Source organism: Peromyscus leucopus, chromosome X (assembly GCF_004664715.2).
Source record: "Peromyscus leucopus breed LL Stock chromosome X, UCI_PerLeu_2.1, whole genome shotgun sequence".
Taxonomy (NCBI): domain Eukaryota; kingdom Metazoa; phylum Chordata; class Mammalia; order Rodentia; family Cricetidae; genus Peromyscus; species Peromyscus leucopus.
The window spans coordinates 136,411,282-136,424,116 of record NC_051083.1 but is presented as its reverse complement, the minus strand read 5'-3'; the positions used below and the strand labels follow the sequence as shown (position 1 = coordinate 136,424,116).

Below are 12,835 nucleotides of genomic sequence, written 5' to 3'. Positions count from 1 at the left end.
TTTCCTGTATCTCTGCTTGGACTTCCCATCTGCCTCTAAGCTACCTTGCTAAAGGCCAAAGCAGCTTATTTATTAACTAATGGGGACAACATATTCACAGTGTACAGAAGACATCCCACAGCAGGCTTCTCATCTCAAAATAATCTCCCAGTTCTCCTGGTGGCCTAGGCTACTTCTCTTACTTCTCTCCAGTCACATGGCCTCCTTGGTAAGTCAGGCATAGTCCTTCCTTAGGGTCTTTAAACTTGCCTAGAATGTTTTCCTCAGTTACGCATATTGGGGGATAACATGAAGGCAAAAGCCAGAGTATCTAAATAGCACTCCTTTCACCCTTGCCTTATCTATTTCAAAGTTTTTATTTCTTTGTAAATATTTAAGTTCTACTTACTTGTATGTTTAGTGATGATTCTTCCTTACCAAGATTCTAGTTTGTTTCCTTGTTCAGTACTAAAATAGTGCCTAGCAAATAAATGAATGGAGCAGGGAGCCAAATTTGAATCAGAAAGTCTCTTGTTGAGCATAAGAATAGCAAAAGAAGCATTAGATGATGACTGATATCAGGATAAGGTTGCTTTGACACTCCTGCCTGACACCCTATCACCTAAACCTCCCCTCATACTCTTAAATTCAGATTACTGGGTCTCAGGTCCCAAATTATATCTTCAAAGCAGTGGTGCTTCCTTTGGGCTCACTGCCTTTTATACTTACTTCCACCTAGGCATCTGACCAACAATGACAGATCTCATATGGGCTTGGCACGCACCATCTTCCCACCATAGAAGTCTGCAAAAACCAGGGTTTGATATGTTGAGTTTACTGCCAGCCCTAAGAGTGTAACATCTGGAAATTAAGTGGAATACTACATGGATAGGCCCTTTAAAACCAGTCCCTCTGCTTGGAACAATGTCAGGCTTCTCAGCAGGCAACTTTGTTGCTTCTAGTGAAAATGATACTAAGAAAATGCTGGTGCAGTACTAGATGCGCTTGCAGATAGAGAGTCAACGGCTCAGCAGGGCGGAGCTAATAGGCGCCGAGAGCCTCGGCTTTCTTAAGCGCCTGCATCCACTAGGGCCCCATTAATCTTTAGCATCAAAAGCCGCACACAAAACCAGCCCCTCCATGCCCTAGCCGCCTCTTTTCTCCAAATGACAGAGGACCATCACCAATCCGCAAGTGAATGGGGTCCGCCCCCTTTTCCCTGACCTAAACAGACAGGACCTCCTGCCAATTGGGGGTGTCACTCCTAAGTCTCCGCCCCAGCCTGGCGCCACAGCCAATGGAGGGTAGGTTTGACGAAGTGCCGGAGGTGGGGCACGGGCGCGCAGGTGCAGCAGCACACATTCTGGCCGAGAGGGCGGGGCGCGACGTCGGCCGTGCGGGGTCCCGGCATCGGTTGCGCGCGCGCTCCCTCCTCTCGGAGAGAGGGCTGTGGTAAAAGCCGTTCGGAAAATGGCCGCCGCCGCCGCCACCGCCGCCACCGCCGCCGCCGCCGCCGCCACCGCCGCCGCGCCGAGCGGAGGAGGAGGAGGCGAGGAAGAGAGACTGTGAGTGGGACCGCCAAGGCCGCGGGCGGGGACCCTTGCCGGGGGGCGGAGGGGTAGGGGCGGGACGTGGCGCGGGAGGGGCCCACGGGGTCGGGCGACAAGGCTGGCGGATGGCGTCCCTCCTCTCTACCCTCCCCCTCCCTCTGCTGCCGGTGGCGGTTTTCTCCTCCACTCGTCACCCGCAGTCCCGAGCGACCGTCCTCAGCACGATCTCCCTGGAGCCACCTTCGAATGACGCCCTCCCGCTGCCCGCCCCTTCTGTGCGCATCCTGGGCCTCGGCCGTGCGGGCGCCCTTGTCGTCTGGGCTTCGCCACTTGGGCCTGTGCCCGCTCCTGCCCTTCTTGGGGCTTTGGGCCACGGTAGTGTCGTGAGCCCGTGGTCCCGGCCTCTCCCTGGATCGCGCTGTCCCCTCTCCCTCGCGCGCCCCCTCTCCCGTTACTCGCTCCCCCCCAACACACACTCACACTGCGCGCGTGCGCAGTCCACCTCCCGTTGGGAGAGTGCGCCACAAGGGCTCCTGAGCTCTCACCCCCATCTCTGGGCTTTGCTTACCCCTCCTCTTCACCCATTCCATGACTTTTTGTCCCCACTGCAAGTGAGTCGGTCCTCCAGCTCCATTCCCCATTTGGCAGGAACAAGTAGGTGGGGGTTATTGTCCACCCACATAAAGGACTAGACATTATGTTCTGGGTCCCAAAACTCATCATAAAGAGATGGTTATAGTTCTCGTCAGGAACCGTGGGAAGGGGACTGTGCGTTCCTCAGCACCTGAAGCTCTTCCGTGAGACCATGCCCTCAGGGTGCTCTGGTTCTTTGGGGGTGCTGTGCTGTGGCTTCGGAATATGATCGTCTACCCACCCAACCCCCCTCCTTCGCCAGCGATCATCCAGTTACATAAGTGGAATGGGACATTGTATGTAACGGGCTCTCTTCGTCCTGGAGCGCTCAGGATCGCCAGTACCAGATGGGGCAAGTTCATCACATCGCTCTGACTCCTGGATTATCTCTGAAAGTTCATTCTCTTTTTAGTTTGGTTATGGCCAAATAACTTAAAATAAAACACAGGTGACTTTTATGTGGCAATGTTTCTGAGGTTTTTGCACTGAAGGTTTAAAGACATTATGGAGTCTAAAAAGATTGCTCTCACAAGAAAGACCCTGTATGACATTGCTAAGTATGGACCCCCTGAAGGGCAAAGCTTGCCAGGGAGTAATTCTGTGCTAGTTCCTTGTGTGTTCGGGTATGGGTTAATCACAGCAAAAATGGGCTTCACCACAAAATTGATATTCCTGACTCATTGTCAGGCAGATAGGTGCTTCTGGTTATTTTTCCAGGAATACAAGTGGGTTCCGTTGAGCCATTTGCATGTTATCTCCAGTGTTCGGAATCATTAACCCAAATAATGAGACAATAGGATCAAATACTGAGTGGTTGGTGGTAATCATGAAACATAATGGACTAATTTATAGTGCTAGGTGGCTAAGATGTTGTAGGACTTTCACAAGTTCTAGGTATTTTATTATACTATATAAATGAAGCCAATTTGGGCCTGGGTAGTAAAATTGTACTAATAGGTGATTATTACTGTAGAGGAGAATTTTGGGTTTGTGGTTGGAATTGTCATGTGAATCTCAGCAGTTTCAATTAATAACATGATTAAACTGACCTCTTGGTTCCTTTGAAATATGCCAGATCTCTATAAAAAGATGAAGTCTGGATTGTTTAGGTCTTTGGGGAATTTCCACCAAGGGTTTGGAAAAATACATTTATTTATGCGCTTTTGGTTTTTTGTTTGTTTTTAACTTCAGATTTTGTTTGTTTTAACTTCAAATCTTACAAAGCCTAGGAAACACTTGCTTTTTTTTTTAACCTGGGTATGTCAGAACCTTAAAGAATCCAAACAGTTTAGAAGTACAAATTATCTAAAATGAGTTGATGCACATGACCCATTCATGGCAGGGCAGCCAAGTGGCTGATCAACAGATCGCATTCTCAATTTCATAAACACACCCAAGCCTTGCTTGTCAAAGATTCCAAGGTTTGCACATTTGAGCCGGAGCTCAGAGTTGGAATCTTTAGTTAATTTTCATATTCTGCAATGTGTTTGCTTCCTTCAGGTACCCTTCCAGTTAGCTATTTGTTGTACCCCTAGCTCTCTAAACAGTGTAAGCAACTTCTGGAATACAGTTTCTTTTCAAAGTGCCTGGTGACATCTGAAGTTAATGTGTCCTGAGAATTGAGTTAGTGTGTCCTAAGAGTTTAAAGAAACTGTATGGCTTTCTTGCTAATATTGATCTATCACATATTCCTATTTCCTTTCCATGAGAATGAGCCTTAAATGTTTTAAACCTACAATAGCATATCCTTGTTACACTTAGGAAGAAAGCATCATGTAGTCACTTGTACTCTGAGAATTTTTTAATTTCTTTTTGTTATTGTTGTTGTTGTACTGGTGGTCAAATCCGGGACCTTGTGCATGCTAGGCAATCACCCCACCCCACTGAGCTACATCCCTAGCTTTCTACTCTTTCTTTCACGAGGTTTGAATCCTGAGGTACATCTGGGGCACTACATAGACCACAAAGATTTTGGAAGGTTATGATCCATTTTTGCAATCGGTGTTTCTTTTTCCAATAGAGTTGTTCCCTCTGCCTAATCTACTGGGGGGAAGGAGGCAAAGCTATGGAGTTTGAAAGAAAAACCGACTACAGTGCCATATGCCAGTGCCCCAACTCCACCCAGTCACTCCTGAGAAGTTTGTTTCTTTAACCTAGAATAAAGAACAGCAGTGGTAAAATTGTTAGCTTGTTTGCATGGTAAACTATGTATCCTGGAACCTTTTATCTTTTCTAAAGGTGACTGTCAGTAAGAATCTTTTAATTGGCAAAGAGCATTTTATCACCAGGCTGTCTGAGTTATATCTCTGGGAAACAGAATCATGGACAATGACATTTGTAGTAACCAATGTTTTAAGCACAGCCTAGACTGTAGAATTCCAGGGAATGTGGCAAAATACCTCATTTTCATCATCTGCTCTGGTAACATCCGTGCAGCCCAGGCCATGTGGCTGACAGAAACAATCTTTTTGTTGGGTAGAGAACATTATTGTTCTTCCAAGGGAAGGGCATAATAAGTCCTCAGTACTCATCACTGCCTTTTGTAGTCACTCTGCTGTTGTCTAATCAGAGAACTGTACCTACTCATCATTTCAGGGAGGACCAATGTCAGTGGTTCCCTTCTTCTGGGGCTTGTTTATACAGAAAGTGTGTATGCTCTTCTGCTTTCCACAATTTTCTTCTGCTTTTCTCTTCCAAGGAACATTTTTCATTGAAACTTTGATTTGTGTGTGGTGGCTTAAATACTTGAAAAGACCACTTTCATGGTGGATATAGTATGTGGGATGACTGAGTGGTAGCAAGACTCTGAGAGAAGACAGACATGACTATTCCCATGTTAAAAGGGGCAGTATGACCAGAGTAAACATTGGCCTTTTTACTTCTGGGCACTCTGCTAGCATGTGGATGTCTGCTCACCTAGTGTAGCTCTTTAACAGCCAGTATTGTGGATGTCTGGACTCTTGTTGTTGGCCAAACCTTAGTAAAAGTGTGCTTATCTTCCTTTCCTAAGAGCTGGAGGTATAACATGAACATTTTTGTTGGATTTTTACCTAACTGTACTCATTTTTAGCTTTTTCCCTATGAAATCTTGAGTTAATTAAAGATCTCAAACTCTTTGAGAGCTTAGAATAAAGCTTAGTTCAGCTCTCAATGAAACAAGGGCTGAAGTGGCTTAGTCAGTAGTAAAATGTTTGCCTTGCACGTGCAGGGCACTGATTTCAGTTCCAGTACTGCAAAAAATAAAACAATAAAATTGCATATAGATAAAATTGTGGTCTTGAGAACTTGTGACTTTGCAGGCCCTCCCAAACAAGGTATTGGTTTGGTTTCTATTAGGCAAGTGTCAAAAAATATTAAGTTTGGGATTTCAAAGTGTTCCATGACTTAATTCTATGACTTAAGGAAATTATGGGAATTAAGAGGTTTTACTGAGCCTTAAAAAAAACTATAGGCATCATCTAGGGAACTGGCAGTCAGCTGCCAAGGACTTGGTTGCTGTTGCCCTTCATCTGGATTTGACCCAATGAGTGACTCTAATAGTCTTAAGTTGTATAATGTAAGCTTTTCTCTTAGTCTAAAGATAAAATTATTATTGCTGGGAGAGCCAGGTATCTGAAATTAGCTAATATGGAGCAATTTAGGTTTTAACAAGGAAATGATGGTATCTTGATGGCAACATCCTTATTTGAAAATATGTTCAAAAACAAAAGAGGCTGAAGCAGAATGATCTGAATTTGAGGACATCCTGAACTGCTTAAAAAAGTAGCAAGACTGGAGAGATGGCTCAGTGGTTAAGAACACTGACTGCTCTTCCAGAAGACCTATGTTCAATTTCAACTACCTTCATAGAGGCTCACAGTGGTCTATAACTCCAGTCCCAGGGGATCTGATGGCCTCTACTGGCTTCAGCAGGCACTGCATGTAGGTGGTGAACATGCGTTCAGACAAATGCTCATACATATAAAATAACAATAAATAAAATCTCAAATTGTTTAAAGAAAAATAACAAAAAAGTCAAAAGACCCATCAGTTCAATGTTTTATAGACATTGAGATTTACTGATTTGAGAGGCTTAAAGTAATTTGTTAGAGATGGACTTCTATATTTTGGGTGATGGCTTTGGCTCTCCTGGTGCTTTTTGTCTTTTATCTCAAGGTGAAAGCCCCTTTGTGTGATGTTAGAGCAGTTCCTTGCAGCTTTGACTGCTGGAAGCAGAAGGGAGACTTGGCTTCTGGATTTGGTGTGTTCTTTTTGAGGTGATGTTTTGATGTTGCATGCACTCTTGAACACATTCTAGTCTTCACTTTTTCTGTGTGACTTGGTAGAAAAATTCTTTATCAGAAACCACCACTTGTGGTATGCATTGTAGTTTCAAAGTGTTCCTCAGAGGTGTCAAGACCTCTGAATTTCGATTTTGACAAGCATAAATCTTGTTTTTATTTTAGCATTCTGTCATGTGGCAGTAATTTATTCTTTGCTTCTAACTAGATGAGCTGGGAAGTAACATAGTACTTTGTCTGTGTTTATCTTCAAAATGTCCCAAAAAGCCTTGGGAAAAAGGTGCAGCTCAATGGGGACTTTCAACTTACGATTTTCTTTGTTTTAGGCTCCATAAAAATACAGACTCACCAGTTCCTGCTTTGATGTGACATGTGACTCCCCAGAATACACCTTGCTTCTGTAGACCAGCTCCAACAGGATTCCATGGTAGCTGGGATGTTAGGGCTCAGGTAAGTAACCTTCCTTTTTTTTTTTTTAGTATATGTCCTGGTTTGGCCATTTGTTTTTAAAACAAAAAAAAAGGAAAAAAAAAAGATATATTACTCTTGGACAGTATAAAAGTACCCCCAAGATGAAAAACATAACCTGGCCAAACTGTGCCATATAATAAAAAAAAGTCACTTCCCTGAGCCCTGAAAGGTCAGTTCAGTTTGGGCAGAGTTACTTGGTAGTCACAATGTGATCTGGGGGTGGGTGTCAGATTAGAGCTGGAACTGGTGATCTGCAGCTTCAGTTCACCTTGAAGCAGGAGAGTGCTTGTCCTGAGCTCTTCACTTATGCTGCTGCTCTTACCTAGTGGTCTTCAGCATGATGCTTTCTTTGCTTTGGTTTGGGCTAAATGACTTACTGGTCAATGTTAGCAAAAAGTAGATACAGGAACTGGTATGTGGTCCCCTAGAAGGACACCCTTCTGAAAATGTCACAGAACAGTTCTGGAGACTATGGCTAATGGTACTTGCTTGCTGTACTCCAGTGATGGAGTACACTCAGACACATGTGCAGCTCTTGGGATTCTAGAGCAGAATAAGGGCTTTTGGAAAAGCTGGAGAGCCAAGTCATTGTAGACCTGACATTTAGGTGACAGATCTGCTGCAGTGGGTACCACTGTGTGGTACTATTGTATCGACTTTAGTTTTATAAGGGTGAATTGTTCTGTAATTTCTCATCTTTTATCAGACTCAAACCTTTCAAGCTTTTTTTTTTAATCAATGGTTATTTCACATTTGATATTTTTGTCACCTGGATTTCTGTGTGATAAAACAGATAATTCCAATGGAATTTTCCCATTTTCTACAGAAGAAAATGTTGACTGTTCACACATGCTGCATTGTAATTCCAGTTGAGACCCCCAAATAGCATTTTCTCTGTATCTAGTATTTATTACGCCTCATAAAGCTATTGTGTACATGCACATTACCCCCACCCCCAATAGCCTATTTATCTGTGGGAGTAAGTTTTAAGTAGAGGAGAATAGAAGGAAATGAAGACCATAGCACTGCCTCCAGGTCCCAAGTTTGGTTCTGCTCTTGATCCTGTGACTTTAGTTGTCATTCTCCTTAATGTGATGGGGCGTGCTCCAGACCTGGCTGACTGTTCTTTGTGTTCTACATATTTATACTGGTGGGAGTTATATAGCTAGTGCTTTATCTCAGGAATTCTGTGGAATAAATGTAATAGGAACAAAGATGAGTTTCTTCTGATAGATGTTGAGCTGGAAGTAGTTTGTGTTTTTTATAGTATTTTTCTTAGTTTACAAATGCCCTTATGAAAAAGGTAGTAATGACACTACATGTTTCTCCAAAGAAATATAGAAAAGATGGATAATTTTTTTTAGAAAAAAATCTTTCTACTTATAACTAAGAAAAACATAACCATTTGATTTCAAACAATAGAATTTGTCTTTACTTGTAAAATATATCATATCTTTTCTCCTTTTAAAAAATTGCCAGGCATGGTAGTGTATAACTTTAATCTCAGCACTTGGGAGGCAGAGACAGGTGGATGGATCTTTGTGAGTTAGAGGCCAGCCTAGTTTACATAGCAATTTCCATGCCAGACATGGCTACATAACAAGACCCTGTCTCAAAAAAAAAAAAAAAAAAAAAAAACCAAAAGAATAAAACTTTGAAGTAGAACTTCTTCATAAGCCAGTCATTTTGAAGAATGGCTGCCTAGACTTGGAAGTACTGGTAGGTATTGGCACATCGCCTTTCCAAATGGCTGTTTTAGTTCCTGGGGCTTCATAATTAGATAGCTATGTTTTAAATCAGTTCTCTTTTCATTATTACTGAAGTTGAACCTCAGTAATCATTGGCCATTTGTATCTGGCCTATGTGAATTGTGTGTTCATGTTCTGTATTCATTATTCCATCAGAATAATTTTTTAATTCTGTGTGTGAGTGTGTCTTTCTGTCTGTCTTTAGGGGTGTGTATGCATATGAATGCAGATACCTATAGAGGCTAGAGGTAGATCCTCTTGAAGCTATAGATATGGACAGTTGTAAGACACCTCACATGAGTGCTGAAAATGGAACTCAGGTCCTCTGCAAGAGCAGCAAGTGCTCTTAGCTGCTAAGCCATCTCTCCAGACCCCCAAGGTACTTCTTTTTAAGTGGATCTATAACAAGCTAGGGCCTTGTACTTTCTAGAGCCACTGAATTGAATACCTAACCTTTGTAAGAACTGTTAATATATTAAGAATTTTGACTCCTTGTCATGGTGCAGATATTTTTCCTACTCTGTCATTTTTTGATACTACTTGTCTTTCTAATATATAAAATCTCAGACAGCCCAATGATTGGCTTAGTGGGTTAAAGATACTTCTACCAAACCTAATGACCTAAATTTGATCCCCAGAAGCCATATAGTAGAAGAGAACCATCTCCTGTAAGTTTTTGATTCCCACAAGTTGTACTTGGACCTACACATATGCACTATAGTACACACATGTGTAATATATACTCATTAAACAAAATGTTAGGATTTCTTTTGTTTTTAGAAAATGTTTTCTGGGGGCTAGAGAGATGGTTAGTGGTTAAGAACATAAGGACACTTGTTGCATGGCAGTGGTGGCACACATCTTATAGTCCAGCACGCGGGAGGCAGAGGCAGGTGGATCTCTGTGAGTTTGATCTACAAAGCAAGTTCCAGGGCAGCCAGGGACACATAGAGAAACCCAGGTGGTGGTGGCGCATGTCTTTAATCCCAGCAGTTGGGAGGCAGAGGCAGGCAGATCTCTGTGAGTTTGAGGCCAGCCTGGGCTACCAAGTGAGTTCCAGGACAGGCGCAAAGCTACACAGAGAAACCCTGTCTCGAAAAACCAAAAAAAAAAAAAAAAAAAAAAAGAAAGAAAAGAAAAGAAAAACCAAAAGAAAAAGAGCACTTACTGCTCTTGCAAAGGGTCTGGATTCAGTTCCTAGAACCCACAATTGGGTGTAACTCCTGTTCTAGGGGATCCAACACTCTCTTCTGGCCTCCACAGGCATCAGACATGCACATGGGAATAAACATACATACAGGCAGAACACACATGAAATTAATTTTTTTATAAAAGAAAGTCTTTTTCTACTAAGAGTTAGTTGATTTTCACTTTTATTTTCTTTCTGAAAAGATTGATATATTTATAATATATACATATTTAATGTATATCATAAGTTCATGTTTGTTCCAAATTCTTTTATAAATTCATTTTTTAAATTTCTCTCTCTCTCTCTCTCTCTCTGTGTGTGTGTGTGTTAGACTAAGGGATCATTAGGCTTGGTGTCATGCCTATTTATGTCTCTCTAGCCCTTGTAGTTTTTTAAATTAGCTTACAAAATGATGGTTTCATTATGGTATTTTCATATGTATTCTGTTCTGTTGCTCATTCTTCCCCAGTCCCTTTTCTGTTCCCCTGCCTTGTTCCGCTAGTCCTCTCTCCCCCACTTTCTGGTTTCATGTCATATGTGTTCTATTAACCCTTAAGTTTGCCCTGTGTTTTCCCAAATACTGATTTTTGTGTTTAATTTTAGCGTGGGATGATGTCTAGAAAACACTTGGTTTTGTCTTAGCCATTTGGTGAGCTAGTCATTAAATTTTCAAATTTATCAAATGCTGTCTTCTTTAGATAAAACAAAGTATCTCTTAATCGTTTTTCCTATTTTCTCTGTAAAGTTGTGTTTTGTTTTTCCTGAAATTTGGGGAGTTTGATGGTGGTCCTATTAGCCAACATTTATTCATTCACCTGCTTTGAGTACCTGCTTTGAGCTAGGGGCAGTGCTAAGGCCTGGACCTGGCATTTTCTCCTTGACTTGGTAGATGTGGGCTACAGTGCTTCCACAAGACTTGAACACAGCAGATCTTCACAAAAGCAGATTTTTGATAAAATGGTAAGAGTTCAGAAGAGTCTGTATTGAATTTTTTAAAGAGCCAGGTGTAGTGGTAAATACCTTTAGTCCCAGCACTTGGGAGGCAGAGGCAGACAGATCTTTAGGCCAACTAAGGCTATAAGGGCTCTGGCTCTTTTTAAAAAGTGTGTTTAAAGAGACTGGAGAGATTACTCAGTGGTTAAGAGCATTTGTTGCTCTTGCAGAGGATCCAGGTTTAGTTCTTAGCATCCATAACCATCCATAGTTCCAGTTTCAGGGAATCTTTTCTGACCTTTGTGGGTACCAGACATGCATGTGGTACACATACATACATGCAGGCAAAACATTCATACACATAAAATAAAACCAGTAAATCTTAAAATTTTAACTGTATTTTGAGACAAAGTCTCACTAAATTGCCCAAGCTGGCCTTAAACTTGTAGTCTTCCTGCCTTAACCTTTCCAAGTTACTAGACTGACAGACATGTACTACAAGCTCCAGCATATATTAAATTTGTTTTAGTCAAAATACACATAAAAGTTATCATATTAATATTAACTTTTATGTTAAAATGGTTACCATGCCATTTAGTGTGTTGAGATTGTTGTACACCTATTATTGCAATCCATATCCAGATCTCTTTTTTTAAAAATAAAGCTGAAGTTCTGTGCTCAGGGAACACTAATTTCCACTTTCTTCCTTCGTTCCCATCTTTTGCTATACCACTATCCTGCTGGCTGCCAATTTGACTAGTCTAGTGCCTTACTCTGAATGTTTATGCATGTGTGTTTTTATGTATTTTGTGTCTGCTTACACACAAGAGTGTGTGGGAATGTATCTTTTACCTGAACTATAAAATATGGTACATAGTTGCAAAGCTTGCTTTCTATTTAATGTATCTTAGAAATTGTTTGGAATTAGTTCATAAAGAACCATCTCATTCTTTTTAACTATTGGGATTATATAGTCTATTTATGGGATGTGCTATAATTCATTTAACTGGTTTTCTATTAATGGGTGTTTGTGTTTCTAATTGTTAAAATTTCATTAATCCTAGCTCAGTATGGTGGCACACACCTGTAATCTCAGTACTTGATAGGCAGAGGCAATAGGATCATTGCAAATTTGGAGCCAGCCTGCTCTACATAGTGGGTTCCAGACCATTCAGAGCTATATAGCAAAATCCTGTCTGCCCAAAAATGCTAATGCTATACATTCGTCCTTGTAGATACTATTTAGCTCAGTGATAAGTTTATCTGTAAGAGAAAGTTCTAGAAGTGGAATTTGCTGGGTCAAAGAATATATGCATTTTTAAATTTCAAAATATTGTAAGCAAAGAGGTGGCCATTTGGTTGTAGACTTTTAGGGGGAAAACTGTGAGTAGATAAACACAAATTTATGACTACAGTACTATTTTTAGAGATTAGAGTGTAATTGGGCTAGGAGGAAGTTGTTTTTAGCAGTTAGTGCTAGAAAACAAAACTTTGGAAGCTTCCATTTCATAAAATGTCCCTCATGTGAGCAGGGCATTTCAGGCAAGACATTTTACCTGAGAAGAATTTTGGCTTATTCCTCTTTGTGAATCTTGAAGAAAATGAAATGTTTTTTATTTTGAATCATTCTAAGTTGTGGTAGCTTCTTTGGATGCCTGGCTGAAAAGTATCCCTCAGATGCTGGACCTTCTGCCTCTTTCCTGTTTTAATTTGCATAAAGACTATCCTGTAAGTATTTGGAACTAATTGCTGTTGCTTCATTTCTCTATGACTATTGTAGTATATATAGCAATACTTTGTTCATATAACTTCTACTGCTTGAACTTCTGTTGTGTAGGGTAATTGCTAGCTACTGGGGACTGTCCTTAATCCCGGCCTAATATAGGTACAGATGGGCAAATGGGCTGTGACTTTCCAAGGGGTTGACCGCTATGATTGTGAAGAGTGTGTGCCACTGAGGGAGCACATAAAGGGTTAGATTTGGGGAATGGAGGCAGAGAATGGGTTTTCTTTGTTTTAAATGGCAGTCAATACCTGAATAGTAAGGAAACT

At 41.4% G+C, this 12,835-nt stretch overlaps 1 protein-coding gene across 1 annotated transcript in view; it reads left to right on the top strand.

Moving 5' to 3' along the window:
• The first annotated feature begins 1,617 nt into the window (after window positions 1–1,617).
• Mecp2 (methyl-CpG binding protein 2) overlaps window positions 1,618–12,835 on the top strand; it is an 81,102-nt gene continuing 69,884 nt past the window's right edge. Inside the window, exon 1 of the mRNA XM_028888582.2 lies at window positions 1,618–6,892. Within this exon, the coding sequence (XP_028744415.1) occupies window positions 6,867–6,892 (26 nt within the window). The 5' untranslated portion in view covers window positions 1,618–6,866. The remainder of the gene's footprint in view (window positions 6,893–12,835) is intronic.